Source organism: Polyodon spathula, chromosome 24 (assembly GCF_017654505.1).
Source record: "Polyodon spathula isolate WHYD16114869_AA chromosome 24, ASM1765450v1, whole genome shotgun sequence".
In the NCBI taxonomy this organism is placed as follows: Eukaryota; Metazoa; Chordata; class Actinopteri; order Acipenseriformes; family Polyodontidae; genus Polyodon; species Polyodon spathula.
This window is the reverse complement of record NC_054557.1, coordinates 20315989-20332975: the sequence shown is the minus strand read 5'-3', so window position 1 is coordinate 20332975 and position 16987 is coordinate 20315989. Positions and strand designations below refer to the sequence as shown.

General features: G+C 36.7%; 2 protein-coding genes across 2 annotated transcripts; both read left to right on the top strand.

The window, feature by feature from the left end:
• Positions 1 to 224: 224 nt before the first annotated feature.
• Positions 225 to 9101, top strand: LOC121298693 (protein c-ets-1-B-like). The gene is made up of 8 exons (XM_041225880.1): positions 225 to 319; positions 647 to 741; positions 3500 to 3613; positions 3997 to 4071; positions 4347 to 4574; positions 5153 to 5386; positions 5758 to 5876; positions 6517 to 9101. Exons 2-8 carry the CDS (start codon positions 660 to 662, stop codon positions 6742 to 6744), a joined length of 1080 nt encoding a protein of 359 aa, XP_041081814.1. The 5' UTR covers positions 225 to 319; positions 647 to 659; the 3' UTR covers positions 6745 to 9101.
• A 3168-nt stretch (positions 9102 to 12269) lies between these two features.
• On the top strand, positions 12270 to 16369 carry LOC121298740 (lipocalin-like). Its single transcript, XM_041225956.1, has 7 exons — positions 12270 to 12429; positions 12875 to 13014; positions 13688 to 13764; positions 14004 to 14117; positions 14980 to 15081; positions 15557 to 15582; positions 16223 to 16369. Exons 1-6 carry the CDS (start codon positions 12334 to 12336, stop codon positions 15580 to 15582), a joined length of 555 nt encoding a protein of 184 aa, XP_041081890.1. The 5' UTR covers positions 12270 to 12333; the 3' UTR covers positions 16223 to 16369.
• Positions 16370 to 16987: the final 618 nt, after the last annotated feature.

Genomic DNA, 16987 nt, shown 5'->3' with positions numbered 1-16987 from the left:
TAATATCATACTGTTCTTGGACAGCTATATGATATTAAGCGCATATTTACGTTCTGCGTGAGTCATGCCTTATGGGAAATGTAAGAAAACAGAAAAGACAAGTCAGCTTCCTAATAATCTGTGTTCGTGACTCCTCTGTGACGTCACCATCCAACGTTCAACAGCAGAAAGTCACGAAGCAAATCTCTGTCCATCCGCGCAACCAATCACAGAGCGACCCAGCTTATAACTGTCCCAGGGCTATCCCAGCTCAGCAAGCAGTTCAAAGAACTCACGACAGCTACAACTGGGCCCTGAGATATACTCCAAATCGTTAAAGGTAAGCTGTGACATCAATGATAAAAGTAATGTATCTGTTAATTGTATATAACTGTTTGCTTGAAATTCATTTGGGTAGTATTACCATGGTAAATGCAAAGATCGACTGTGGTTTTTCAAAGTCAAGGAAAATTTATCCAAAAAAACAAAACAAAAAACAGTGGTTTGTTTGCCTCAAATAATACTAGGAGTAACTGGTTATAACAGCTGGTATAGCAATGTGAAAAGTTGTACTGCAGTTGAAAAAAAAGGGGTTCCTTCTTGTTTTAAATCGCCAGTAATATTTTTATACCAACGTGACAATATTTATTGTTTTATTTTTGTGTAGAAAACAAATACAAATGGAGATGTATCAAAGTGGTTATTACTGTGAAGACGTCAGACCTCAAGAAGTCCCATCCGGCCTGGACTTCGGATCATACGGTAATAAATAATAATAATAATAATAATAATAAATAATAATAATAATAATAATAATAATTACGTTTGGCATTAGGTATTATGCTGCTTATTAACGTTGAAAAGGTTGTTGAAATACAAACAAACTGGCTTGTCAACAACCCAATTTGTCTTTCTTTCCGATAAGAATAAAAAACAAACAAACAAACAAACAAACAAAAAAACACCGGGAATAATTTGTGTAGGCTAGAACTGAACACGAGTATACGGAGCAGTTCTGTCTATCTGAGATCCGTTATTTTATTTGAGATCCGTTATTCTGACAATCTCGATTTGAAAAGACATGGAAATATACACATACAAATACAACTAAACAGACACTCAAAAAAAAAAAAAAAAAAAAATCTATAGAGGACATACACAATAGATACACAGTAACATTCCGTCAGACGTGACTAGTATGTATTGTTTCATGAATGTATTAATCACAGAAATACGCATTAACCTTTAATTCTGTCATTGTCGGACTAATAATACTGCTAACATATCCGGTAGGTGTGCTGCTTCCCTGCATGAACAATGAAGTGCTAGCTTCATATTCTCATACAACTCTCTCACTACCGCTGATTTACTGTAAACGAAGCTTACATAACTGCGTTTAGATTTGAGAGAACACAAATAAATAAGCCACAGCTGATAACACCAAAGTTATTCCAATATATATATATAGATATATAAACATAATAACACAATATATTCATATATTTTTATTATTATTATGATGTTCTTATGTATTTGTTTAAACAATTATATATTATGTATTATATCATTATGAATAATAATAATAATAATAATAATAATAATAATAATAATAATAATAATAATAATAATAATAATGCAAATCAAGTGTTTTACACCATCTTAAGCATGTGTTTTCCTTTACAGTGTTTATTTTTGGTTAACACTTGTGTTTTGCCAGGTTCTAAAGTATAGCATAAAATAAACACCGAAACGTGCTTTCAGCGTGGTTTATGTTTTAAACAACAGCATAACTTATTCTGCTAAAACCAAACTGATGTTTTGCTATGGATGTGTGTTACAACCAAATGCGTTGTTTCAGCCTTCTTTGCAAAGAGCTAGCCCAGTCTTGGGCTGAGGGCAGGAAGTCAAAAGATGCTGATGTCAAATGTCAAATACCGGCTTGACTAGATTTATACCCATGGGGAAAACAGTTGTCCCTTTTACTGCTTCGGTGCTGTCTATCTGTGAAACTCGATAGCTATTGACAATGAAACTAAATCCCTGTTTGCTCAATTAATTGTGTAATAAACCACAATTTAAACAGGCTTCATGGGGTTACCTATATTTTTCTGAAATCAATTAAGAAATATAGGCTGTAATCACAAGATTTTTGTGACAATATTTTTTTTTTTAAAGAATGGTTTAAAAAGTTATTCGAAAATAGGGGCGAAAACAAGACTCCAAACTTCTGTAAACACATTTAAGAACTTGGTTTAATTCAGTGCTTTTTACAAAAATAGTATCTAACAAAACATTTCTTAAATAGCGTTCTGTGAATGGGACACATGGCTATTTGAAGTGGTGTTTCCTTCCTTTACCAGATTCCCATACTTCCTGACTAAATGAAATTTTGTTTTATCTCCCGGTCACCCCTCACTCCAAATCTTGTCATTTCCTCTCTGTGTGACATTGTGATGATATCAGGTTTTTCTTATTTCCGGATCCCAGAATAATGGACAGCAGAATGATTTGGGATTTAGAGGTTACCAGTGTCAACGTTGTTTAAAATGCAGCAGTCTGAAGATGAAGGAACATCAAGCCACTTTGTGGCTTGGAACTTGGTTTCAGGAGACTAGGTTTCAGGCCACTGCATGGCACATCGGGGGAGACTTGAGGTTTGATACAGCCAAGTTGTCTCAAACTAGGTCTCCTGGTATCATGGAATCAGGTTTTACGCCAATTGTTCCTGTAAAAATGGCTTTGTGTTCCCTCAGTTTAAGATTTACTGTAGCCCATTATATTTGGATATATGTAGACAAGATATATTACATTTTTACTGGCAGATGTTCTTGTTTGGAATATAGTGGTGTGTTGATGCATTAGGACACCCCATTGCTTCTGCAGTTTTGATTTGTTGTACATATGAAATCAAACCATTGTAACTGTAAATCTTGGAATATTGTCAAAATTGTCAAATTAGTGATTGTCTAATTTAATCAATGACTTTAATTGACCACCCATAGAATTTAATAAAAACAGTAAGAGAAAAGAAACACAAAGCCACACATGATAAAATGCCCAATACTTTTTAGAAGTTGTTTAAGATACCTAATTAAAGCACAATGTGGTCTAACATTTTCACATGAGAGCCTTTTGTTTGTATATCACTGATTACTGACTGAAAATTGACATTCTCACACCTAGAGGTTTTCATGCATGTAAGTATATAAAGGATGTAAATGACAAATCTTGAAGTGTTCTGATACATTTGTACACTACTGTTGCTGCTGTTGCACTGGGGCTTCCTGTGTCTACATTATCTTCAAATCACGGTTTTCTTTTCTTTATGAGCATCTTTGTAGGTTGTTTGTCTTTCGACTGTATTACAGTGAAAACTCTGCTGTGGCTCATCAGGAAAACCCTAACAATATCCAAACATATGCTGTTTTGAAGACACTTTATTTAAAATGCAGACACCACTTCGTTTCCCATCCTGTAACCAAAGCAATGAAACTAATGACTTGTTTGCATTCACCCACAGATTCCCACGGAGAGGGCCCGTCTTTCTTATTGGATAAGAGTGGGTTGGGATCCCAGTCCTATTCTGATGTGTACTGTGGATTTACCAAGGATCTGCACCTATACGACTCAAAAGGTAAAAGCAAAGATCCTCTTTTCTTTCCCTAGCTGTTGCATTTTGGGTAACACTTTCCATTGTGTCTCTAATTACTGTGTATTTACATAGTATTTACTTGGTAAATACATGTGTACTTACACATTATTACAATGTTATCACGCATAGTTACAATGTGTACATTTTTTGCATGATATAACCTCATCCCTATCCCGAACTCTAATGCTAACCCTAGCCTTAACCCTTTTCTGATACAGCTGTGTACTTACATATATCGTGCAAAAAGATTTAAACGTAAAGTACACTGTAATTATGTGTAAGTACGCATGTATTAACTATGCAAATACTACTTATATTTTGACGTGTGTAATTTTGAAGGCAGTGTTCTTGTTTATATTTTTCAGTTTCTCCAAATGATGCTTCTTTGTTTGACCTGGATACCTACTCAGATCCTTCGTACTGGACACAATATGGATCTGGTGAGTTTTATTGCCCATTGTCCATCAATTTCTTCCAAGCGAGCACTCGCAGATATAGCTAGAATCTAAAGATGATGCTAAAGCAATACTGAAATGATTAATGTCGGGATGTATTATCCATCTATAAATAATTAAGATAGCACCCAATACCACTTAGTGTCTTGAGAACAAGGATAAGAATAAATCCTTTTCACCAATACAATTAAAGTCAGTTCATTTCAGTTTATTTTGTAAACTCTCTAAAGTCAGATCAACTTTTTCTCGTTTCGTTTTAGGCGTAAAAAGCTTAGAGCTCAATCAGAATTACCAGGAGCCTGACTTCCTGAACCACGCCTACCAGACGCTTCTTCCTGTGGGTCAGAGCGTGATGCAGAGAGAGTACAACTCACCACCTTCTGTAGGCCAGCCTTCTCCTGGAAGTGGACAGGGGTGCGGCCAGTACCTTCCCGTACAGCAGGAGACTCAGCTGGGCAGAAACAGCAGCATGGACCAGGAACATTTAGGTAGGGATCTTATAACTAGGGACACTGGAAACAGCGAATGTCCTTTCCATAGCAGCATCTAATTTCTACAGTAAAATGAAAGCCACACAGTGGCTGTACATCAGCCAGTTACCCAAAAATACATAGCTGCAAGTATCTGTTTATGCCGCTGTGTTTGAGATATCCCATCATTGCATGGACGGCTTCAATGAAAGAGTAAGTAAGTTTCAGATTAAGTTATTGACATTGCCTATTTATGATGTTCCCAAACATTAAGAAGGGATTGCAGTTATTAAAGGATTTTGATCTGACTTTTAGCTGTCTGTCACAGACATAGTATGTATCCCAGGCTGTATCAACCAGCACCATACAGGGCAACAGTGGTTTAGCAAAAATACAAAAAGAAAATTGACGCCTTATACTTCTATAGAGACACCTTAAGCTGAACTAGCCTTGTTTAAAAGGTACTTTAACACATAATGTCAAACAGCAACACAATATTGGAGTAAATATAAATTTAAAATGGTAAGGGACAGTGAATCACAATGCTGTCCTAATTCACAGAACTTACAGTATATGGTTTGTTCTTATTTTAATAGGCTGTGCACAGGAGCGGGATTACTCACACTGCAGAATGATGTTCAAACAAGAAGATAACCAGTCCTGGAATGATTACCTCTCACCTGAACACTGCCATCTACAGGCAGACTATGCCACAACAGCTCCTGCTGTGGCACAGCGCTGCCACCGTGTGGCTGAACATGAAACAACAGGGTTCCCCACCCAGAGGCACTACCTGGAGTCCCGAACGATGGGAATGACAGCATATACAGGTAAGGAACATGTTTCTTACACTGATCCTAACAGCAGGAAGCATGTTGTTGTACTGTAGTAAGTTTATGTGAAACTGAATTAGCATTGTATCAGATGAGGTGGGAATAGCTTGTTATTATTACTATTATTAATTAGTCATTTAGAAGACTCTGTTTTCCAAACTTAGAGAGACTAGGGAGTGAACTAGTCACTTCCAATAGGACCTCGATTTTACGTCTCCTCCGAAGGTTGGAGCACAAGTAACCTGCTCAGGGTCACATTCAGTGAGTCAGTCGCTGAGCAGGAAGTTGAACCTCCTGGTAACAAGCCCCTCTCTTTAACTAAAGGAACACCCCTAAGCTTGTAACTGTGATTACTGTAACTCCTGTAGGTTCTGGACCCATTCATCTCTGGCAGTACCTATTAGAACTCCTACTGGATGAGTCCTGTCAGCCTTTCATCAGCTGGACTGGAGATGGCTGGGAGTTCAAACTATCAGACCCAAGCGAGGTGAGACTTACCGTTGCTGTTCTTGATATTAAGAGGAGACACCTCTATTAGAATGTATGATTCAGTGTTAGAACTTTATTAAAAAAAACTACAGCCAAAAGTTTTCCATCACCTAGAACTTTAGAATTGAGACAAAAAAAAAAAAACAAACAAACAAAAAAACCGATATGAACATAATTTAGATCTTTTATTTCACACCATGTAATCAGATACTACCAAATGATATTGCAAAAGTCTAACGGAATCCATTGTAGTAAACAGTATTTCATGTTAGATTTCAAACAGTGCTTGGAAAACTATACACAGTGGTATGCAATTGAATATGTTAACGTAACATTATCCAGCAGGTTTCGTTCGACTTTATGAAGGAAAAGTTAGTTCATTCTATAAGGTGATGCAAAACTTTTGGCCTTAACTATAGGTGGTCAGATGTGTTAAAATAAAGAAATGCACATGGAATAGTATAACATTCCACAAATGTTCCCTTTTACAAATAGGAGCTTTCAACTCAGTAATCATAAAATCTTTGCTACCATCTCCATGTGATAACCAGCTCGCCATTAAGTTCAATGTAAAAGTGGGATTGCTTTATTTTAAGGTTAGACGATCGCTCTTTAATTCTCTTTTGATCTTGTTCCAGGTTGCCAAGCGCTGGGGGAAATGCAAGAACAAGCCGAAGATGAACTACGAGAAGATGAGCCGGGGAATGAGGTACTACTACCACAAAAACATCATCCACAAAACTGGAGGCAAGCGGTACGTCTATCGATTCGTCTGTGATGTGCAAAGCATACTGGGGAAGTCTGCAGAGGAACTGCACGCCAGTCTGAACGTGAGAAGCAAACTGGCCTCCAGTCCTCAGCACTAGTGACACTGTGAAGAGAGACAAGAGGATACTGCATCCTGATACCACTGAGAGAGGATTGGATTGATAGGACTGAATAAACAGAGACTTAGCTGATTGTGTGGTTATAGCACCCTCTGCTGGTCGGATTGTCTTGGTTCACATGGATGTGATAACTGAAGGTCAGCAAGGCATCTTCTGTTTTTGCAAACCAGGGGCTGCCAAAGCTGGCTCTTCCACAGCTGGTCTTTGTTCCAGCCCTGTTCTAAATGGTTCAATTGAACCAATTACACCTCCATTCAAACCCTGACAAAGGTAATTTTACCTGTTAAACAAACTGGAGTGGAATTTCCCTCCAGGACCGGGATTGGTCACCCCTGTTGTAAACGGACGGAACCTTCGAGGACCAATTCTTTCTTTCTTTTTTTTTCTTTTTTTTTTTACTAGTTCTCTCAAGGCCTTCAATCAATAAATATTAAAAAATAAATAATAATAATAAAAAACTGTACATTTTTATAGTGTAGTGAATGTAGCCATTGCTTGAAGGACCAAAGAAACAGATTCAGATATGGACAGACAAGACAGCAAACATTCCCAGCCTGAATTGTTTCACACCAGAATGAAGTAACACATGGGGCTCAAAGCAGATAAGACACTCTATTGGTTCTACACCTATGCTACCTCTATTCCATAATGTATTTTCCTGAGTGCCAATCATTCAGCATCGTGGTGCAGCATGCACTCCATAGAAAAGTGCTACAACCTTAAAACATTTTCAATTCTGCATGCAGAGGATTTTACAACACAATGCAAGACAAGAACATAAGAAAATATATGAACAAGAGAAGGCCATTTGGGCCCATCTAAGCTTGTCTGTTCCCTAGTAGCTGATTGGTCTCAGAACTTTATCAAGTTGGGTCTTAAAGGTTACAAATTTATTCTGCGTCAGCAACATGTCTGGGTAGCCCATTCCATACCCTCGCCACTCTCTGTGTGAAGAAGTGTCTCCTTCCCGCTGTCCTGTGTCTATCTCTACCTAATTAACAACTGTGCTCTGGTTTCTGTACTGCGCTTAAAGTATTTGTTACAGGCTAAAAAGATTATGTTATTTTAGCCTAAGAAACCCTTTATTAAAATAAGAAATATTGTTTTATATTACTTTAGCTGTCATGTTTTGAAATGTAATTTAAATATAGTGAATAAATGTAGTTATCTGTAAATAAATTACAGTATTCAAGTGATTTTTTTTTTTTCTCCCCATTGGTTCAAATAAGGTGATGAAGTGAATTGTTATTTGTTTGGTGAGTACAAAAACAAATGACAAATCATTTAATTTGGTATGTGTTAAAACGTCTAATAAATGAATTTAGAAAAAAAAAAATGGTTAGCTTGATAAAAATACAGAACATTTTGTGATGACTCGAACCCTGTTTATAAACCTAAACAGATTTTTTAGAAACTTGTACCGGAGCACAAGGAAACAGGAGGTCTCTACAACCAATTGTCTGACAAATATAGAAATACAAATTGCACACATATTAAAGAACAAGTATATTTAGAGTATTTTATGTTGTTTGTATTCAGAGTGATTCTGGGTCTTGTTGCTCTAAAACTGAGTTGTTAGAGTTTTGTTTCTAAGTCTGCCTTTACCTGGATTTGAGCTTGTGTAACAGACGTAAAATGTTTGTATTTAAGTATATTGTTAGATTCTGCTGCAAATCAGTAGTTTGGGGTTTAGAGACACCTGCTGGTGGAATATGTATATTACATATGCCACTGACTGGAATGTACCAAAGAAAAGGGGTTAGTTTATGAACGAAGTACTTGATGTACATAATATGTTAACAGTTTTTAGAGTGTCTCACTAACGAAACAGGGCTTTAAAAATGTATTGTTGTAAATGAGTGGGTTTTTGAATTGTGTAGTAGCATATTATTTTTTATTGATTTTATTTTAGTTCACTCTACCTCCCCTGTAGTTGTGTGTGCCTTCATGTCCAGTCACTTTTATATGTTTCCACCGGTCAGAACACAAGCAAACCTGGTGGCTGTGATTTATTGCTGCCGGGGATTTCTGTCTGTTGTGCGAAAAGAGACCTGTGAATGGGGACAGACAACCGGGTTGAAGACCGTGAGACGTTACACTTGCCTGGAGAATCCTAAATGCTGGCACAAAACAGCCTTCTTTATTTGATGTGACATTGTTATGATATAAAGTGCTATGAAGGGCAGTGTTGGCTTGCATTCTGGAACATTCAGTATGGAAGCAATGTGCTCAGCAAGCGGACAGCACAGTCATTTATTATACAAAAATAAAATAAAGAAACTTATGGATTACTTGTTTAATAATTCTGATTGTGTGTTTAATAATTAATATTCACTTCAACTTCCTGGACCATGACTAGTTTCATTTAGTGTGTGTGCTATTTGTTAATATGTACTTATTTGAACTGCTTCAGAGTTGCTACAACTTCAATGATTTGAAGAAACTAATTTTTTTCAATCTGGAAATCTGGTAACCCTGTGCTATGAGTCACTGGTAGGGTGAACAGCATTTGTTACTGTCATTGCATGCTGTTGGTGTTTATGAGTGGCTCTGCTGTAATGATGTGTGTTTGCTTTGCTGTTTATGCTACTTTGACAATGACTGTTTTTCTCTGGGAAACTGGTTTCTGAATCAGCAAAGAGCAGTTCAGTGTGTCTCAGCACAAATCAGTTCAGTGTGGATCAAACAAAAAAATTGATTTTTCTGGATATCAAAAAACCTTCAACCAATCCATGTGGAATTCAGAGTCTGCTGCCCAGGGATCACAGGTTAGCAAATGTTGTTTTGTTTGGAATGAGAGTTTTACAGAAGCCAACATGTACATACATCTAAAAGTGAGGGAACATAAAGCCACTTTGGAACTTGGTTTCAGGCCACTGCATGGCACACCAAGGGAGACATGAGGTTTGATACAGCAACCTCAAACTAGGTCTCTTGGAACCAGATTTCAAGCTAGTATTTCTGAAAAAGTAGCTTTGTGTTCCCTCAGCTTAATATATGGAGAAATAATATAATTACATTTCAGCCCATACAAGAAACATTTAGAGATGTTAGTTCAAAAAGTCATAATTAAGCAATTTGTTGTCCCACTGTCAAACTATGACTTTCTTTAGCATTTCTTTGAATTCTTTGAACGTCATAAAAACTATTGACTGTCGTTTTTAACGATGTAACCCCTGAGTCTCTATTAACAGGACTCAGCTGGAAATTAAGGGGAGGTCGATTTACGACAGAGGGTAGGACTCATTTCTCAGAGTGTCGAGAGGACAGAATGGGCTATCCAGTCGTGTTATTGAGGCAGAATCATGTGGGTCCTTTCAGAGGCAAAGTTCTGAGATGAGTTAGATGCCTGGAACTGGACAAACTTAGATGGGCACAATAGGCTTCTCTTGTTCATAAACCTTCTTATGTGATTTTCCTCTTGTAAAAACGTTAAGGAATTCAGTTCTAGCAGACTTCCATAAATGCATGTAATCAGCCAGTGTTTCCTTTGGGAAGGCAGAGCTAGCACCTTCTAGTTACAATTTGATTTGCTATTTGTTACTATTTGTTGTTCGACAGCACTGCTGTGGACACAGATTGACTTTCAAGTTACATCACGTGTTTGTGCAGTAAGGTTCACTGGGTCCGATTATAAAACTGTGTGTCCCCTCTCTCCCTCCCCCCAGCTGTTTCATAACTTCCACAGGGTGATGTAACATGTTTTTGTTTTAACACTCTTCACTACAGTCTTCCAAATTCCAACTTCTGCAAAGACTTGTTTATTCATTACAAACTTTTTAGTCACACTTTTCTGCCTGTGATTGGGATGGATTTCTAATGAAATTAGTCACACTTTACTTTAATGGTCTTTAAAAAAAGGCTTATTGATGCTTATTTATAATCATTTATTTATAAATCTGTTCTGCCAGTATCAAATCTCTTGGGTAATCAACTTTGAATCAATAATGTAATTAAAATGTTTTTTTTCTTGTAAATGTTTTCGAAAGGCATTATTAAGATGTTTATGTTTTAATGTTTTGGAAAATACAGTGCCTATAGAAAGTCTACACCCCCTTGAACTTTTTTCACATTTTGTTGTGTCAGTGCCTCAGAGTTTCAAGCGTTTAAATTATAATTTTTTTCCAGTTATCTACACATCATACGCCACACTGTTAAGGGGAAAAAAGTTTTTATTGAGAAAAAGATTATATATTAAAAATACAAGACTAAAAGATCATAATTAGATAAGTCTCCACCCCCCTCAGTTAATACTTTTTGGAAGCACCTTTGGCAGCAATTACAGCTGTGAATCTGTTGGGATAAGTCTCTGCCAACTTTGCACACCTAGATTTGGCAATATTTGACCATAACATGATGCTGCCACCACCATGCTTCACAGTAGGGTTTAAGTTCTTTGGGTGATCCGCTGTGTTTGGTTTGCACCAAACATAACGCTTTGCATTTAGGCCAAAAAGTTATATTTTAGTTTTGTCAGACCAAAAAACCTTTTACCACATGGCTACAGAGTGTTGTTTTGCATACTTCAAATGGGATTCAAGGTGGGCTTTCTTGAGTAATGGCTTCCTTCTTGCCACGGCCTGATCTAGGCAGGTCTTGGTGGTGCCACACATCTTCCACTTCTTAATAATCATATTGACCATGCTCCAAGGGGTATTCAAGGCCTTTGATATTTTTTTTATACACAATCCCTGATCTGTGCCTTTCAACAACTTTGTCCCAGAGTTTTTTTGAAAGCTCCTTGGTGCTCATGGTTGAGTCTTTGCTTTTAAATGCACTACCAAGAAGAGGGAACCTACAGGAACTGCTAAATGTATCCTGAAATCATGTGAATCACTACAGTTTAACACAGGTGGAGGCCACTTAACTTTCTGTGTGATTTTGAAGATGATTGGTTACACCTGAGCTAATTTAGGATTGCTATTATAAGGGGGGTGGACACTTATCCAACCAAGCTATTTCAGTTTATATTTTTTATTAATTTTCTACAAATTTGTAGAATATTCTTTTCTTTTTTCACTTTGAAGTTGTAGGGTAGGATGTGTAGATAAATAAAAAAAAAACTATTTTAATGCATTTTAATTCCAGGCTATAAGGCAACAAAAGGTGAACATTTTGAAAGGGGGTGTAGACTTTCTATAGGTACTGTATGTGTGTGTGTGTATATATATATATATATATATATATATATATATATATATATATATATATATATATATATATATATATATATATTGCAGTATATTTTGAGAATTTGGTAGTTTGTTTACCAGGAGATTGATTGCTCATACACACGCAGCCCTGGCTCTGTCTATGCCTACACTGGCTGAAACACACCACCACAAAAATGCAGCAAAGGGATCGAATTATCCAGCCCATTCCTCATCTGTTGTTTTCAAATCTGCATGTGTGTTGTAACACAATTTAATTGGTTCAGTATGGGGTGGGGATACCGGGTTATTTAAGGCCAGAGGGGCAGGTATAAATAAGAGTCCCTGTGCCTCTGAGCACAGTACTCTCTCTCCACAGCTCAGCTCATTGTGGTGTGATAGCGTGAGATCTGGAGGAATGACGGCTGCTCTGCTCAGTGTTCTCACAGCTCTGCTCTGTGTGCTTTCAGCCACAGCACAGCCTGAGCCACAGAAAGACTTCAACTTGCAGAAGGTAAGCATTGCAGATTGGATATATATATTAGATTGCATTGAAGCATATTGTGATTATGTTGTAGGAAATGTATATTTATACACCCTGAAGTTTTTTTTTTTCAGTCTTCATATTTTTTTAATAAATTATTTGCCCTTTTGGGAAAAAAAGGGTTTTATTTCATCTGTGCCAAACAATATCATGTTAATCAACTCTGCTGATGTTTCCTATAATAATTAATGAATCAATAAAAATACATAGAGATGATCTTAACAGTTCATTAACAGAATTACAGTAAAGTAGTATTTCAAATGTCCAATAAATACAGTTACTGTCACATAGTGAACTCAGACTATACTTACAATTAAGTTACAAGGCATCTAAAGTACCAGTATGCTGCAGTAAACAGGGCAGTGTCTCACTGCACCCCCTTGCCCCTGTTATTCAATCCCATCCCGTCTGTCAGTTTTCAGGGAAGTGGTACCTGATTGGAATGGGCTCCAATGCACAATGGTTCATGAATAAGAAGTCATGGATGAAGATGGGCACTGCAGTGTACACCCCAACTGCCGAGGGCAATCTGGACGTGTTGGTCACCAGTCAAAAGTAGGGAGGGAGTGGAGAAGATGGGGGTTCTAGGCATAAACAATTCTGGGGTACCCTGTGTGTTCAATGCGCAGAAAGTGGAGCACCTGGTAAACAGTGTCTGCAGTGGCAAATGAGAGGTTATCTACAAATGATGTAGGAAAAAAATAATAATTTTGCTTTCTTTCTTCATCCCCTTTTTGTGCAAATACATATATTATTTGATGGTAGGGGGGTAGGGTCTTTTTTTTCACAAAACTTTAACCAAGTAACTAAATGCTCTGAAGTTGTTTCTTTCCGATTTTCCGAAAGTTCTTATGTCCCTCACATGCAAATGTTAGTGGGATACGAAACGATTTCTGAGGGTGGTATCAAACATCCTTGGCTAAAATGCCACTGCGTCAAAATAGCTGTAATTAAATTTTATTTTATGTTAAAAAAAAAAAAACACAGAGACAGATTTGTCAGAGTCTATATACCAAAGTGACATTTGCACCGTTTCATTTTTGTTACTTCATTTTTCCTGTTATAAACACATAGGTTTAAATCTAATCTACAAGCGAATCTAATTTAATTGTCTCAACCCAGTCCCTTTGAATATTAGTTTGCATCACAAAACCTCATGTCTAATCACTGGGCCACATACACGCCCCACACTGAATTTCAGATTGAGACTTTTTTTTCTTGTGCCCAGGCCGACTGAATGCTGGAAAATGCACCAACTCTTTGACAAGACTGAGACCCCAGGCCGCTTCACTTTCTATAGCCAAGGTATGCTTATAAGCTAAAAGAGGAAAGAGGGAGAGAGGGTCAGAGAAATAATTCACGGGTAAGATACAATAATTAGTAATAAGCCAATGTTCCGCTTTACAGAATTCACTGGGATGTCCAGATCCACCATTTGCCTACATCTAGTCCCTTGCAGTATCTGTTCTGTAGTAAGAAGAGGGGAGATATAAGAGAATTGGAACCAATAAGCACCAAGGCATTAACTGTCTTCTTGTTTGCAGTCTGGGGCAATAAAAATGACGTGCGAGTGGTGGAGACCAATTATGATGAATTTGCCCTCGTTCACACCATCAAGACCAAAGGGGACAGCGTGAGTGTTCTCACCAAGCTGTACGGTGAGTACTCCTGCAGCCTCCACCACACCCGAGGCATGCATGCATTCAAACGGTCTGGTTCTTGTGCATGATAACGTTTAAGACCAGTCTTAAACACAACCTTTTTACAGATTGTCTCATGATGAATTCTGATTTCCTAGTTGCAAGTCATCATGGGAGACAGTGATTGGAAGTGTCCTAAATTGTATTCCAGTTCTTCCCATGTCTGGATGCATGTATCAGTCGGTAGTGGCAAGTGAGTTCGTTTTTTGGATTGCTTGTCAGGGATCCTGGAAAGACATGTGTGCTTGCACATAATTACAATGTTATTATGCATGGTTACAATGTACTTAATGGGTAAATCTTTTTGCACACTATAACCCTAACCTTAATAATTACCCTTACCCTTTTCTGATACAATTGTGTACTTACATATATCATGCAAAACAATTTCCACATTAACTACATTGTAACTATGCATAATAACATTGTAATTATGTGTACATACACATGTATTTACTAAGTAACTACTATCTAACTACAGAGCAATTAGAGGCACAATGAAGAGCGTTCTTTTTTTAAATTTATTTGGCAGACGTTTTTATCCAAGGCGACGTACAGGTGTTACAGGACAGTACATGATTACAAGGCAAGATGAATATTTATATACGGTATAGTTTCCAGTAAGTGCAAATAATACTGCTAAAATACAATATGAAATAGGATGCAACAAGTTAGGATTACATCTACAATGATGTTTTAGTAATGCAATAATGCAAGGATAGTGTTTCAGCCAAGGATCCAGTATCATGCTGCTGAGGTCAGGCAAGTCCAGTAGGAGGGGTGGATCAAGAGATCTATAAGGTACTCTTTGTTCCTCTAGGTCGCTCTCAGGAGCTGCGTCCCGAGTTGATTCAGAAGTTCCAGCAGCACTCTCTGGCGCACGGAATTGCCCTGGATAACGTTCTGATTCTGCCCAAGAACGGTGAATATCTTCCCCCTGCTTCCACCTGCCTTCCCTTGTAGTGAATACCTACAGATATGGCCAAAAGTTTTGATTCGCCCTATAAAATTAACACATTTTGCTTCATATTTGAATTAAACCTGCAGAATCATGTTACGTTAACATACGGAATCACATACCACATTGTAGTTTCCCATCTGCTAAAGAAAAAAATGACATCTAACATGAAATACAACTATTGTGGCTACTGGCAGACATTAGGGATGTCATTTTGTAGTGTCTTTGATTATATGATGTTAAATAAAAGATCTAAATGATCTTCATTAATATATATTTTTATTGTTATTCATTTTATCATTTTTATGTAGCAATCCTAAAATTCTAGGTGATGCAAAACTGTTAGCCATGGCTGTATATTTTTAAATGCTTAGTCAACATTTTTTTAATTTTGTTTTTGCTTTTTATTTTATTTATTTATTTATTTATTTATTTACAGTGGAATGCACTCCAAATGCTGCTTAGGTAAGTACAATTATTTTACTAGTTTAATCTCATCCTTTTCAATATTTTAACATAATGTGTCCATGTGTTCATACCCATTATTATTATTATTATTATTATTATTATTATTATTATTATTATTATTATTTATTATTATTGTTATTACAGAAAAACCTAGAATATGTGAACAGCTGTGTTATCTGATAAGCCCCTTGTTAACCTGTGTTTTGTGCTGTCCTCTTCTGCCATGGTCTCATAGTAAATACACTGGTCAGTCCACGATCGCTGCTGTTCACAGAACATTCTAGTATTGTATGTTATATATTTACAGATAAAGGGATTCGAACATTTCTAGTCACATTAACAATCTCCCACTTGTGACTTGATTATCCTATCAATGTAATTATGCAAACACCCCTTGGTCTCAGTTAGTCTGGATAATAATGATGATTTCTGCTAGTGCCTTGTAATCATACCACTGATGAAGGCATTAGCTAAACTCTTTGCATGTTTCACTCTTGTATGTTATTATGCCTTTAAGACTGTAAATTCAAGGATGTATGACACATCGCTGAATCTTTATTTTTTTAAAACTGTGTGTCTCTACATGTACTGTACCACAAAAAAAAAACAAAAGAAACCCGAATTTATATCTCCCCAGGGTTCCCAAGAGCACCCACGTGATTCCAGCTGTGTGAAGCACAACACTGCCTCCCACAAACCCACCCAACCCAGCTGCCTTAGACAAAGCTGTCTTCATGTCTTTAACACCTGTTTAAAACCTGCTTCAATAAAAATCCAGCGATGATTCGTGCAGTCCTCGTTTGTAGGGTATATTTCATCTGTTCCGTTGCGTTGTTCTCTTGATATTTTCTCATTCACTTTATATTCTGTTTTTTTTTTTTTCTGCCTTGTAAAGTATTTTAAAAATGCTGTCATTAACCATTACAAAAAACTTGAAAATATGAATGACAAAATCAATACTTAAGGTTTAAGCTTGAAGCCACAAAAATCAAAAAATTCCTCACAACCAAATGACGGTTACAACACATGCACGGTAGGTGCTTACAATACCATACTACAATATATATATATATATATATATATATATATATATATATATATATATATATATATATATATATATATATTTTGTACAAAACTATTTGTAAAACTGGTTAAAAGAAACAAAAAAAAACATATTTTATAATCATTTTATTCACACATTAAAAAAGTTATACAAATTAACATGAGCTAAATGTAACAAAAATAGATCAGATAATTTTATATCAAAATGCTCAGTTTATATTTGTTGCATTCAATGTTGGGTCTGTTTTAAGTTCTAAACAGCAGTGGATCTAAGTAACTTATCGATCCTGCTGGAGTTCCAGGAGCTAATTGCTTGATACAGGAATGTAGTCTGTGT

Excerpts from the sequence above, each read along its gene's own strand:
- LOC121298740 (XM_041225956.1), top strand. The coding sequence starts at position 12,334 with ATGACGGCTGCTCTGCTCAGTGTTCTCACAGCTCTGCTCTGTGTGCTT. Across the intron at positions 13,015-13,687 it reads GTGTTGGTCACCAGTCAAAA|GCCGACTGAATGCTGGAAAA; the intron begins GTAGGGAGGGAG and ends TCTTGTGCCCAG. Across the intron at positions 15,082-15,556 it reads TCTGATTCTGCCCAAGAACG|TGGAATGCACTCCAAATGCT; the intron begins GTGAATATCTTC and ends ATTTATTTACAG.
- LOC121298693 (XM_041225880.1), top strand. The coding sequence starts at position 660 with ATGGAGATGTATCAAAGTGGTTATTACTGTGAAGACGTCAGACCTCAA. Across the intron at positions 4,072-4,346 it reads CTGGACACAATATGGATCTG|GCGTAAAAAGCTTAGAGCTC; the intron begins GTGAGTTTTATT and ends GTTTCGTTTTAG. Across the intron at positions 5,387-5,757 it reads GGGAATGACAGCATATACAG|GTTCTGGACCCATTCATCTC; the intron begins GTAAGGAACATG and ends TAACTCCTGTAG.